General features: G+C 33.9%; 1 protein-coding gene across 1 annotated transcript in view; it reads left to right on the plus strand.

The window, feature by feature from the left end:
- LRRC1 (leucine rich repeat containing 1) overlaps positions 1 to 15,000 on the plus strand; it is a 219,930-nt gene that overhangs the window by 86,096 nt on the left and 118,834 nt on the right. Inside the window, exon 2 of the mRNA XM_044675349.1 lies at positions 10,725 to 10,842. Coding sequence (XP_044531284.1) covers positions 10,725 to 10,842 — 118 coding nt within the window. The remainder of the gene's footprint in view (positions 1 to 10,724; positions 10,843 to 15,000) is intronic.

A 15,000-nucleotide genomic window follows, 5' to 3' on the forward strand; every position in this document is an offset into this window, starting at 1 on the left:
TCTTTCTTTCTTTCTTTCTTTCTTTCTTTCTTTCTTTCTTTCTTTCTCTTTCTTTCTTTCCTTCTTTCTTTCTTTCCCCTTCCTTTCTCTATTTTTAAGTTAAAAATTTTTTAATAACAAATTCCCACATAAGTCTCCCAAAGCTATATGATTCATATTGTCTCACTTCTTTCTTCCCTCTCCCCTCCTGGAATTGACAAACAATTCAATCTGGGTTATACATGTATTATCATGCAAAATGTATTTCCATATTATTCATTTTTATAAGGGAATAATCTTATAAAACCAAAACTCCAAAACACAGTACCCAAACAAATAAGTAATAAACCATGTTTTCATCTGCATTTCTATTCCAACATTCTTTCTCTGGAAGTGGATAGCATTCTTTTTCATAAGTCTTTAGAATTATCCTAGATCATTGTATTGCTTTTAGTAGCAAAGTGTATCACATTTGATCATTCCACAATATTGTAGTTACTGTGTATAATGTCCTCCTGGTTCTGCTTATTTCACTCTGCATCAATTCATGCAGGTCTTTCCAATTCTTTCTGAAATTATCCTGTTCATCATTCCTTATAGCACAATATTATTCCATCACAATCATATATACCACAACTTGTTCAGCCACTCCCCAATTGAAGGACATCCCTTTAGTTTCCAATTTTTTGTCACCACAAAAAGCACAACTATAAATATTTTTTTATGAATAGATATTTTCCCTTTTTTAAAAATCTTTTTGGGATACAGACCTAATAGTCATATTACTGGATCAAAATGGATGCATTAGAAAATAACTTTCTTTTATGTTCTTATATAATTGATTTTTGTCATTCAGTCATCTCAGTCATGTCTGACTCTTGATGACCCCACATGATTTTCTTGGTGAAGATATTGGAGTGGTTTGCCATTTCCTTCTTTAGCTTATTTTACAGATGAAGAAAGTGAGACAAACAGGCTTAAATGACTTAAGTGCCACAGGCCACATGGCTAATAAATGTCTGAGGCCAGATTTGAACTTAGGGAGATGAGTCTTCCTGACTCCAGTCTCAGCTCTCTATGCCCTATGGTGCCACCTAGCTTCTCCCTCATTTCCTTTTCATAAAACTTTTTGAATTACTCTGGAATAGACTTCTGCAAATTTCTCTTCTTCAGTTTCCTCATCTGTAAAATGAGCTGGAGAAGGAAATGGCAAACCACTCCAGTATCATTGCCAAGAAAATCCCAAATGATGGAATACCATTGTGCCATAAGAAATGATGAACAAGGTGCTCACAAAAAAAAACCAAAAAAAACAAAACCTGGAAAGGCATGTAAATGGATGCAAAATGAGCAGTACCAGAAGAATCTTGTACAAAATAACAACAATAAAATATGATGATTAACTATGATTGACTAATTTGTTTTTATGCTGGTAGGAAAGTATGAATTGAGCAGGCATGAAAAAGATTAAATAAAAGGAAGTTTATTTCCAGGGCCTCAGACAAGATCTGTAAAACATTTTGGAAAATGGAAATGGGTGCAGATAAAGATATTTGCTTAAAAAGGTCAAATACCAATTATTTTAAATTTACATTTAAGTTTAGTTGTAAAATTGCTACAGATATTTTTACAAACATACCTTTGGGGTAGCTAGGTGGCAGAGTGGATAGAGTGCCTGACCCAGAGTTGGGAGGACCTGGGTTCAAATTTGGCCTCAGACACTTCCTAGCTGTATGACTCTGGAAAGTCACTTAACCCAGTCACTTGCCTATCCTTTGCCCTTCTGTTTTATGGTTATTACTAGGACAGAAAGTAAGAATTGAAAAAAAATCTTAGTGTATTTGACATTCTTGGGCATTAGCAATTGGGAAAATGACTGACATATATTCTAAGGAAGTCATTGACCTAAAAAAAACTTCATATACACTGTTGGCTAAACAAATTGTGGTACTTGAATATAGTAAAATATTATTGAGCTGTGGGAAACAGTGAACATGATGACTATAGGAAAGGATGGAAAGACCTTCATGGATTGATGCAAAGTATAGCAAGCAGAGCTTGGAAAATGCTGTATATAGAAAAGGACTAAAGCAATATAAATAGAAAGACAAACAACCACGAAACAACCAAATCCAAAAGTTAAGTATATTATAAAGACCTAGAAGATCTTTCCTAGCTCCTATGGAGACAGTGGGTCCGCCGGTGTGAAACATTAAATGCCTTGTCAAATTTTTTTCTCCTGTATTGATTTGTTTTGCTATTTTTCTCTTCTTTTAAAAAAATCTTTCTCATAAGAGATTGCTCTATGGGAGGGAGATGGATTTGGAAGAAATTCAGGCAATGCAAAAATAAAAAATATCTATTAAAATATTTTTTAAAAAGGGGAAAATATCTGTGCCAAGTGAGCTCCTTTCTCCAATTCAGCACTTTCAGTGTTAATAATGAGAGCACTTTGGTTCTTTGTTTAAAGCTGGCCATCACATTACAGACTTAGAGAATAGCATTTGTCTAGTGAATCCAATTTGCATAACTTCTTCACAAACACACTATTTTTGGTGCATTTAAAATTAAGAAATTTGGAAAGGTATCCATGTAGGTATGTAAGGAATTATTTACTCACCTAATGTTTGCTTATAGTCTTCTCTTACTGGTATTATTTGGATGACTGTTCTCTGAAATGAAAGCTCTATAGCATTAAATACTAGTGTCTTGATGCTAGAGAGTTCCGTAGTGGTCTAATTCATGTTTTGTTAGAAGTTACTTGGTAATATTATGAAGAAAGTAGTTTGTTGATCCTTCAGTTGCTTTGAGCGATGCCTTTTTTGAACCAGAAAGCAATATACCTTGTATGCTTTGGTCTTCTTTTTCCTACTCCTTTATTAAGGATTAATTTGGTTAAATGTGTCTTTAAAAGTTGACATTGAAAATTGTGGGCTATCTGTGAACTTCTTGAGGAACATTATTATACTCTTAAATGGAAAGGGATTTATTCAGTCTACCCAGATTGTTAGAATGCCTTTGCATCTCTTCAAAGAATACATCTCTCCACTTTTCTTCTTTCTTTGAGCTTTCTCTGTCTTTTTGAACTTTTCTTATATAGGGCTTACAACTGTTGTTTGCAAGATACTTAAGTTGAGAGGTTGTTATTTTAACCTAGAATCAGGTAGGTGGCACAGTGGGTAGAGTGGCAGGCCCAGAGTCAGGAAGGCTAGAGGTCGAATGTGGTTCAGACATTTATTAGCTTTTGACTCTGGGCAAGTCACTTCATCCTGTTTGCCTCACTTTCCTCATCTGTAAAATGAGCAGAAGGAGGAACTGGCAAACCACTCTAATATTCTTGCCAAGAGAATCCAAAATGATGAAATACTATTGTGCCATCAGAAATGACAAACAAGATGATCACAAAAAAATCTGGAAAGATTTCTATGAATTGATACAAAGTGAAGTGAGCAGAGCCAGGAGAATGTTGTGCACAGTAACAGCAGTAAAATATGGTGATCAACTGTGAATGACTTCACTATTATCAGCAATGCAAGGATTCAGGACAGCTTCAAGGGATTCTGATAAAAAAAGACAATTTACCCCACAGAGTGGTGGAATCTGAATGCAGATTGAGACATACCTTTCTTCATTGTCTCCATGAATTTTTCTCTAGTGTAAATGATGTGTGTCTTCTTTCATTACATGATGAACATGGAAATATGTATGTCATCTATATCATATTACCTGCTGTCTTAGGGAGTGGGGAAGGACAAGATAGAGGGAAATAACATGGATTGCAGAATGTTAGGAAACAATTATTGAAATAGATGTTAGATTGTGAAAAACTTTAAAAGCCAGAGGGTTTTATATTTGATCCTTGATTTATTAAGTATTTTATTAAGCATTTACTAATGTATCAATAATGTTTCAATGCAATTATATTATATATTTTAATTTATGCTTTTAAAACATTTTAAAAAAGGGACCATAGACTTCACTGGACTTCTCCTGGTGTAATAGAAATTAGAACACTTTCAGAGAAACAGACAGACCATAAGGTAGAGTTATAGCCAAATCTGTGAACAAGATCCATACAAGAGAAAATATAGGCTTAGATATAAATATGGATATAGACATTGGGGATATAGATCAGCAAAAGTGAAAATCCTGCCCTCAGGGTCTTTACCTTCTAACCTCAGTTCATTCTATATTTTACACATAATGGCTTGATGACCCTAGGCACAGTTACATAATATCTTTGAGAGTGCAGTGCTCTGAACTGTGAGTCAAAGAGCAATTACAAACTTGCTTTGGGAGAAGGAATTTCCTTACAAGGAGCTTACTATATTCATGAAATCACAAGTCTGTTAAAAAAAAAGGAAGCTGCTAAAAAAAAAAAGTAATTTAATTTCACAGTCCCCTTACCCTATTCAAAAGGAGATGACTCAGTTTTTCTGCCTTTCATTCTCTTGACCTTGATTTTTCTTTCCTTTGGTCTGTGCTTCATGCCTTTACAGGCACGCATGTTATACTATATTGCCTATGCTCCTCCAGGACTTATTATTATAGGAGTACTAAATTCATCTATCTCATGAAATAATATTTCCAATCCTTTGTTCATCATTTCTGTAGCTTTTTATTCCTTAGTACTTACTATTTACTGTCTAAAGCAATTGCCACACTAAAGAAGGAAATAAATAAAGAATACTTATTCTTTATTTAAGAATATTTATTTATAAAAGAATATGTTTATATATTTAGTTATTCATATTTATTCTTTAGTTCTGAATAAAGAAGGTTTTTTTCCAGTTGCATGGTGGCTATCTTACTGACCCTCATATTTGAAACCTAAAATGATGCTGACTTTTCCCATTTATTGCCTACTATATCATTAGGAGGTTATATCAAATTCTGCTTAGTGTTTTCTCTTAGCTTCTTTCTACCTTGCTGTATTTGTTGGTCAGTCCTTTTAGTTGTGTGAGACTCTTTATGTCTCTATTTTGGGATTTTCTTTGCTAAGATTCTGGAGTGGTTTGCCATTTCATCTTCTTGTTCATTTTCTAGATGAGGAAACAAAGTCAGAGGGTTAAGTGGCTCAGTCAGTGTCCTACAGTTAGTATCTGAGGACTGATTTGAACTCAAATAGATGAGTCTTCTTAACTCCAGGTCCAGCACTCTATACACTTCAACAACCCTTAGGCATCCGCTTTACTGTAGGGTTCTGCTTTTATGTGGCTGTTATTAGGTTCCAACCCTCCAAAATCAATTCTTTTTTGTTGTCATCTTTCTCTATTGTGTTAATTTCATAAATATTTTTTTCTTTACCTTGATGGTATTGATAGCATCCAGGATAATTTGTTATCATCTACCTATTTTATTCACATGTTGTTATTCCCTCTTCAAATTCCTTAATCAAGTTAATGTAGCCCTGGACTAATCTCATTAGTTAGCCTTCCCTTAGCCTAATTACAATACTGTTTTAAGATTTTGCAAGTGTCTTTATTTTTTATCTGAGATGATAAGAAGATTTCTCTGACTTAATGTTCTAAAGCATGTTTCCCTGAAGTTGACATTTCACATGTGGCAGATTTTAAGCCATGGTAGAATTTTATCAGATAGTACTATCAGCTAAATATTTAATGGAAATTTGCCCTTGTGCCTTCATTCATCATTGCTGTCTTCATGTTTTGCACATTTTTCAAGTTCTTTTAACTATTTCTTTTCTTTTCTTATTTTCTTAAACCCTTACCTTCTGTCTTAGAATGAGTACTGTGTATTGTTTCCAAAATAGAAGAATGATTAGGGCTAGGCAATGGGAATCAAGTGACTTGCTCAGGGTCACACAGCTAGAAAGTATCTGAGGCTGGATTTGAACCCAAGAGCTCTAGATCAGACTCAATCCATTGAGCCACCCAGCTGTCCCCCTCCTATCACTATTTCTTTACAAGATATATAAAAACCTTTAGAACTCAGCAATATAATTCTTAGAAAGATTCAGTGGAAACACCATCAGTTTTGGATTTGGGGAACATGGGTTTATGCCCCTCTTGCTACACTTATGATCTGAATGTCACCAATACTGTTGCACTTTAGAATAATTACCATACAGGTTAGTGCCTACATATCTATTTTTTTTCTTTTTTTCTTTCTAGGCTCAACAGTTAAAGACGGGAACCACTTCTCAAGTTTCTCTTGTATTCTGTCCCTTTTAGCGCCTTTTAGCGCATAATGTTGGACCCATCACAAGGACTCAGTACATGCTAGGTTTTTTTTTTAAATTAAGGAAAAGATGATGAGATTTTGTGATGGATTTGATGGAGAGGAATCATAGAAATGATATATCTAATGTGAAAAAGTGAAAGAGAGGGTGGAGAAACTCTTGAAGTTGCTGTGTGTTTGACTGCCTAACCTGTCAATCAGAACTGAACATTTTGATTACCCAAGTGTGCAGAAGGAGATGTAGTTAGCCTGATACAAATATAGAAAAATTCTTTTTTTTTTTGCCTAAGTATTCATTTAAGTGCTGCCAGTCCTATCCTAGCCATTCATAGGTTTTAAGGTACTGTTTAACCCTACTTAACTGCATTTAAGACTGCAAACCCCAATATTTTCTGACATAATTCCCCCTAATTTTTTTCATAGGTATTTAACTGCTAAAAGTGAGTTTAGTTGAGGAATTACATGGTGAGAATGGTTTTACAGGCTTGACAAGGACTCTTAAAAGGTTCATGAAGTAGTTATACCTAAAGGTTCCCACTTTTTCTTGGATTCCTAGTATTAAGAATTCTAAGGAAACTCAAGAGTTCATCTTATCTAACTCCTTCACTTTATAGCTCATGAAAACAAAGGGCTAGGGAAGGCAAGTTGCTTCTTCTAATTTATACAATGAGTTAAAGATAAAACTGGAATGAGAATCCCGACATATCTGGATTCCCAGACCAATACACAGAATCCAGTTTAGCAAATATTTATTGAGGATATATGAGGGACTCATCTTATATTTCGGGAAGAACATTAGCTTTGGGATCAGAGGACCTGAGTTTCAGGTATGTTGAGGCTCATCCAAAGTGCTTCAGAAAAATCACTTTGGTAGCTGTTGGAGGATGTGGGAGAGACTTCTGCCAGGGGAGACAATTTAGAAAGTTGGTGTGATAGTTCAGGTGCCAGGAGTGATCAAATCCTGACCTAGGATGGTGGCTTTGTGAGTAGAAGGGGACGGATGTTAAAACTGGGGGGCAGAACTGACAATTACTGGCATTTGATTGAATATGTGGGGAGGCACAGCAGTGTGGTGAAGATGGAGAATGGTAGTGCTCAAAAAAAGAACTAGGGAAGAGAAGGAATAGAATGGGTTCTCATGCTCATAGGGCTATAAAACCATACATGCCTTTTCATCCAGCAAAACTACTACTACATATATATCCCAAAAGAAGTGGGGAAAGGACCTATTTGTATAAATACATTTTTAGTAGCTCTTTTTGTGGTGGCAAAGAGTTGGAAACTCAGGATATGTATGCCCATTAATTGGGGAATAGCTGAGCAAATCATGGTGTGTGGTTTTAATGGGACATTATGGTACCATAAGAATTGACAAACAGGATTTCAGAAAAATCTAAAAAGACTTATATGAACTGATGTTACCTATTATCAGCAGCAAGGACCCAAGACAATTCCAAGGAATTCATGATTAAAAATGCTGTGAACCACCATAGAGGAACCTGATGGCATCTGAATGCAGACTGAAGCATAGCATTTTTTGCTTTATTTCCTTTATGAGTATTTTCTTATATGTGATTTGTATCTTCTTTCACAACATGATGAATGTAGAAATATATTTTGCATGATAGCACATGTATAACCTACATCAGATTATTTGCCTTTTCTGAGAAGGGAGAGGTGAGGGACAGAGAGAATTTAGATGGTTAATTGTCAGAAAACGAATATTAAAAATGGTTTCTGATGGGGAAAAAATGTTGTTGGGGAAAAGTAGAAAGATAATGAGTTTTGCTTTGGAAATGTTGTGTTTGAGGTACTCTGGGACATCCCATTCATGTTGTGTGAGAGAAAGTGGGTTATAGTGTATAGGAGTCTGACCTTGGAATCAGGAAGACCAATTTTCAAATCCTGCTTATAACAGTCCTTTTTCTGTCATGGAGGGCAAGTCACTTAGCCTATCCATGCCCCATGCAACTTTCTAATACTTATGAGCCCTAGAATTTCTGTCACTTTTTAAAGTGACAAAGCACTGTGTGTATACGTATACACACACACACACACACACACACACACACACACTCATTTGATATTACAATAACCTGATGCTGTGATTATCCCCTATGGCCCTAAACTAGAGATGAAGTGTTACACTGGGAATTCACAGTGATGATGAAATAGTTCTGTACTCCCTTCCCCCCAAAAAATGTTTAGATGGTTTACATTGAAATAGGAGAGAGAAGGGAGAAGAGATCCTGTTTTCACTGAAGTCCTAGCAAATACTTTTATACCTTATACATTATAATAATAGCTATTATTTATATAAGGGCAGCTAGGTGACCTGGAAAACCTCATAAATCCATGTTATAAATTCAACCTCAGATAATTACTAGCTGTGTGACTCTGGGCAAGTCACTTCACCCTGTTTGCCTCAGTTTCCTCATCTGTAAAAAGAGTTGGAGAAGGAAATGGCAAACCACTCCAGTATCTTTGTCAAGGAAACTTCAAATGATGTCATGAAGTTGGACACTACTAAAATAACTAAACAGCAGTATTTATATTTTGCTTTAAGATTAGAAACATGCTTTATATTTCATTTGATCTTCACAGTAATCCTGTGAAGTGGGTGTTATTAAGTGACAGATCCAAAATCATACAGCTACATGTCCGAGGCAGGATTCAAACTCAGGTCTTCCAGACTTTCAAGTCCAGAACTCTATCTACTCTGTCATTTTAATCAGTAAGTCAGTTTTTGCTTTAATAGATATATTTACCTTTATGTTAGCATTCAGTTGATCAATAGATGGGCTTAGAGCAAAACCACTAATTCATTTTAAATTCACTTTTTCCTAGGGGGAATTTTAATTTGTCAAGTGATCTCTAATTGCCCACATTGAACTCATTATTTATTGTTCTTCTGATCCAGAATCTTGTCCGTTTGATTTTGTTAATTCTAAATTAAACCCTAAATATATGGAATTGAGACCAGTATTATTGTCTTGCCCATTTGACCATGGTTTCTCGAAGACAAAGAGAACTTTCATGCTTGAGTAAACACCGAGGTGCATTGTGAAACTGTCCAACTGCTTAAACAATTGGTGTAGGCTTGATCATTCAAATGAGTGACTTGTTTGAATGGCTTTTGTGTCAGCTGATACTTTAGAACCATCAGCATAAAGGAATTTCAGTATTTTTTCTATAAGATTAAATAATCAAACAATTATAGATGCCAAAAGAATCAGTTATTTTATTGGACACTCTTTACCGTAGATGACTTTTTTGCATTACCTTTATCTAATGAGAGATGATTTGTTTTACTTTTGAATACACATTCTAAATGGTATTAGGTGCTGCAGAGTGATGTAAGCAGAAAGAAAACAATATACACAATGACAATTACAATGGAAAAGGAAAGGCCAAAAAAGCCCAAATCGAACACCATATAATTATAATAACTGAGCCTGAGATTGTTCACCTGTTGAGAAATGCCTTTCCCTCTTTCCTTTGCAAAGGGGAGGGAATCTATGAATGTGGACTATTGAATAATCTATCAGACCAGTTAATATGCTGTTTACTTTTTGTGAACTGATATTTCTCTTTGTTTCTCTCATTCTTTCTGTCTGGAAGTGAAGGTTATGTAAAAACAAAAGATATAACAAATAAAATTCTTTAAACTTATTTTTATATTATTATTTATATTTGTATTTTATTATTTGGGGCAGCTAGGTGACCCAGTAGATGGGGACCAAGCCTGAAGTCCTGAAGATTCATCTTTCTGAGTTCAAATCTCTCCTCAGATACTTATTAGCTGTGTGACCCTAGGCAAGTCACTTAACCCTGTTTTCTTCAATTTCCTCATCTGTAAAATGAGCTAGAGAAGGAAATGGCAAACCACTCCAATATCCTTGCCAAGAGAGCCCTAAAATGAGGTCAAGAAGAGTTGGACTCAACTAAAAAGACTAAAAATGAATGGCATATTTATTATTTTATATATTAGTTTACATTATCAGAAGAGTTTTCTGAAATAGTTTTCACAAGTATTTGATTATTTAAAATTAGCATCCTGGGAGTAGCGAGGTGGTCCAGTAGATTAAGTGCCAGGAGATCCTGGACTCCAATCTGGCCTCAGACCTTTCCTAACTGTGGGACCCCATTTCCTAGCCCTTACTGTGCTTCTGCCTTGAAATAGATACACAGTATTCATTTTAACATAGAAGGCAAAGATTTTTTTAAACTGATATCCTAAATACCTTAGGTTTGTGACTCTCTGAGGAATGTTGAATATATGAATTTTATCCATGTCAATTGCTATACTCACAAGTTCTCTGTTTTTCGTAATACAACAACCTTGTATTAGTGGTTAATTAAGGGCACCATTTAGCATTAACTCATACCAATAATAAGAATAAATTCTTATTGACTGCCTCAATGAAAAATGCCTAAAACTTTCACCTGTTCAGAAGGTTTGGATTATGGATATATATATATATATAAACGTATATATATATATGAAACTCATGAAATTTATGTGGCATTATTTTGTCTTTCAGCAATTTTTTCAGCTAGTAAAATTACGGAAACTTGGACTTAGCGATAATGAAATTCAGAGGCTCCCTCCAGAAATAGCTAACTTCATGCAATTGGTAGAATTGGATGTGTCTCGAAATGGTAAGCAAAAAATTACTGTGTGATTATTGTTTACTGTACTTTGGGACATGACAAATTGAATAATACTTGAGTAAGACATTATTGCTGGAAAACACACTTTTCTTGAATCTGGTGGTTCTAGAAAATATTTGTATCCAGAATGCCTAGCATAGCACCTGATATACAATAAGGGGTATAGTGGAAAGAGAGCTGGTAATTTGATTTAAGGAGACCTAGGTTCCAATCCTGCCTCAGACACTTATCAGCTGTGTCATGCCAGGCAAGTCACTTATTTTTCTTAACTTTAGTTCCCTCATCAGTAAAAGGAGGACAATAATAGTACTTATATTCTGAAGTTGTTATGAGTCTTAGATAACATGGCATATATAAACTGCTTTACAAATTTTAAAACTGGATAAATATTATCATTTATCATCATCATCATCATCATCACTTGGTGGACTAAGAAATACTAAAACTACCTATTATGGAATAATTGGATCAAGTCTAAATAATTGCAAAATACTTCCCAGTATACAAACTTTTAAAAAATAACCTTGTCTTTTTTTAATGCAGAGATAGACTTTGTAAGATCAAATAAGTGATCATTTTCTTTTTTTACTGGTCCAAATCAGTTTTCTCATTCTGGGACAGTTTGTATTTCTAAGCCTAGTTAAATACTTTTGACTTTAATGAGAACATATCTGCAGTGGTGTTCAGGGATATCTGTGACACATTTATCCTTTAATGTAGCCTTTTGGATATTCTTAAACAAACAAAAAAAATCAACTTATTTGCAGAACTTTTACTAGTCCATAAAATGTTCAAGTTCTCTTTTTCAGTGGTGATCTTTATCAGTGCTCATATATCTGTTTAGTTATTCTCAATACCTCTTTCCTGAAGAAGCACAATACCAATGTTGCCTCAATTGTATAAAAATATTTTAATCTAAAATTGCAGTTATTAGCAAAGATAAAGGAAATATAAATTAAGGAATACTCTTTTACATAAAGCATAAATCTTTAGCATTTAACTAAATAGTAACAAATGAATAAACATAAAATGTACAAAAATATTTTTTATTTTATTTTCTATTTCAAGGTATTGAGAATTCTTCTCAAGGTTTTATATATCAAAAATAACCACTGATTTCTGAAAAGAATGGGAAAATTTTTTTCCATCAGGTTTCTCATATGAGAGTGTATACAAGATATAAAGGCAGGAAGCAGAAATACACAAGGCTGAAAGCCATTCTTCAATTGATAAATTGTCAAATGATATCAGCCAACAGTTCTCGAAAAGAGAATTGAAAAATATGAACAACTGTAGAAAAGAATGCTCTAAATCAGCATTAGGCAAACAATGGTGGGAGAGCCAAATGGATCCACTGACTGTTTTCATATGGTCCTTGAGCTGAGTAGGTTTTGCATTTGTAAATACAATAATACTTTATTTTGTAGTATTTCAAAAACAATAAAATTTTATTTAAAAAAGTAAATTCTTAGCTATTGCCTGTACAAAAACAAGCTGCAGGAATCTGGACTATAGTTTCTCTGACCCTTCCTTTAAATCATTAATAATGAAACACAAATCAGAACAACCCTACAGTTTCATTTTACCCCTTACAGATTTGAGAAGAAAACAAAAGATGAGTATAGTCAGTGATAAAGAGGCTGTAGAAGAACAGGTATACTAGTATGTTTTTGGTGGAACTGTGAATTAATACAACCATTCTGAAATACAGTTTGGAATTATGTCAGTAAAAGAATGTTTATAGCTTTTCTCCTAGAAATTCCGTTGCAGGGCCTGTTCCCCAAGGAAATCACCTCCAAAAAGAAAGTTTCCATGTGTGCCAAAATTTATAGGTGTATTTTGTGGTACAAAAGAACTGAAAACCAAATAGATTTCTATCAATTGTGGAATAGCCAAACAAATTGTGGTTCCTGAATGTATATTAAACATTAAATGAATATTAAGGAACTGTAAGAAATAGTAAATATGATGAATAAAGACAAACATGAAAGCACTTAATTGAATTGCTACAGAATGAAGTAAGCTTAACCAAAAGAAACTATAAAAATGATGACAACCATATAAATGAAAAGATGAACAACCATAAAACTTTTGAAAATGAAATTGCAGAATTACATTGCCTTCATTTCTCTCCCACTTTGTCCTGGAGGGAGCCACCCCCTTTACAAAAGGATAAAAAAGAGAGGAAAAAGCTACTCAGCAAAACCACTTAATACGGTCATACATTTTAATGCAATATTCAACATCTATAGTCTTGTACCTCTGCAAAAAAGGGGAGAAAGATACTTTTTATTAACTGTTTCTGGGGCCAAACTTGGCCATGATAATTAGAATTTTTATAATAACTAACCCAGTGATAGTGAGGTCAGTTTATACATTTCTGTGCAGAGAGCATTCACTTGACTCCTTGGAGACACATTTCTTTGTCTATCCAGTTTCAGTAAGCATATGTTTAGGCAAGGCTACCTCACAAGGCTGATATAAAGACCTAATGAGTTAAAATACATGAAAGTGTATTGTTAGTTTGATTACTACACTTTTTCCTGGAACATGAGTATAGCTAGGGAACATTGTGGATGTGGACACGGGTCCCTTTTGTTTGAAAAAAACAAGCTAAACCTTAAAACTAGCTGTCATTTAATATATAAATAGTAATGCCATAAAACTGATGGTTGAAATTACAGAGTCTGTGGGAGAAACACAGTAGGAGCTTTTGTGATTGGAAGTAAAGGAGGAAATTTCAGATTATCAGAAACACATTGAGAAGAAAAAGTATATTTGTTTTTGAGCCAAAAGAGCATTTAGGTATGAAAGTGATCTCTCTGGACAAGGAACTGTGGATAAAAGTAAAAAAAATGAGACTGTTCTTAGCCTTAAGAAAAGATCATACTAGAGGTAGTATTTATTTCCTTCCCTTTGCCGAAGTAGAGAATTGCAGGTATGGAATATTCTAACATGTACTTAATTGGTGTATTGGTTAGTTTGTTTTAAAAGATTTGTGCCAAAAATATGGTCAGCCTGCAATAAAGATAACTGAGGCAGAGCTCTGAGCCACTGGCCATTTAAACGACTTGGTCCCCTTCAGTGAATAAGACCCTTCCTCATGATCTGAAATGCCCATGTTTTCCTGGGCACAAGTTTTTGTAGTGCTTGATACCCAGATGATACAAATGAGGTAAAGTAAAATATAAGATTTGATTATAATTTTTAATTTGTTACATTAAATTATTAATTTTATTATTAAAATAATAATTTGACATATTTTTATTTTCATTTTTTATAATAATAATAAATAATAATATTAAACTTTAAAACCTAAAATTAATTGATTAAATAAAAATAATAGTAATGATTTAATATAATAAATAATACAATAAAATTAATGAATTGAATTAAAATATTATATTAAATATAAAATTATTTATTATTAGTTTAAAAACCTCTGCTGTGACCATCCAGAAAAAGTCTTAGAGGCTAAAGTCTTAGAGACAATTATATCAGTATGGGTGATCACGGGATGGGCATCTAAAATAACTGGGGACTTTCTACATCATTGTGACATCTCTGTCATGCAGGATCTAGGTGGTTAGGCTCAGGGTGGAGGTCCAGAGGTTCTCTCACCCACACTGGCCTTACTCATCAGGCCAAAAGGGTGGAGGTCCTCTGATGAGTATTTTGTGGTTAAGCAAGTATGCTTGTAACAGTTAGTAAATGTATTTATAACTGTAGCTTTAAAGTTTTAGCCCTACTATAAGAAAGAATATGCTTAACCTGTTCTAATTGTCCTTAAATGTAATGTGTATCAATATTAATTGATTAAACTAAACAAACATGAGACTAAATATATATTAGACATAGCAGAAATATAACAAAAATAGATATAATTTATATGTAAGTATAACAAAAAATAGAGATAATTAGATATAATTGTTTCCCCTATGGAATCACTCTAAATTAAATAATACTGATTGGAAATAAACTAGGGGATGGATCAATAAATCAATCATTTCTCACAAAGAGAAGGCTTTCTACACAGGAGAAGAGAAGGAATATATTTGAAATTACAGATGATAGACTGAATTAAAAAAATTATTAAGCCCTCACAATGTGGAAAACACTAAGGATAAAAATAGAACAGCAAGAGAG

Source organism: Gracilinanus agilis, chromosome 4, assembly GCF_016433145.1.
Source record: "Gracilinanus agilis isolate LMUSP501 chromosome 4, AgileGrace, whole genome shotgun sequence".
Classification (NCBI taxonomy): domain Eukaryota; kingdom Metazoa; phylum Chordata; class Mammalia; order Didelphimorphia; family Didelphidae; genus Gracilinanus; species Gracilinanus agilis.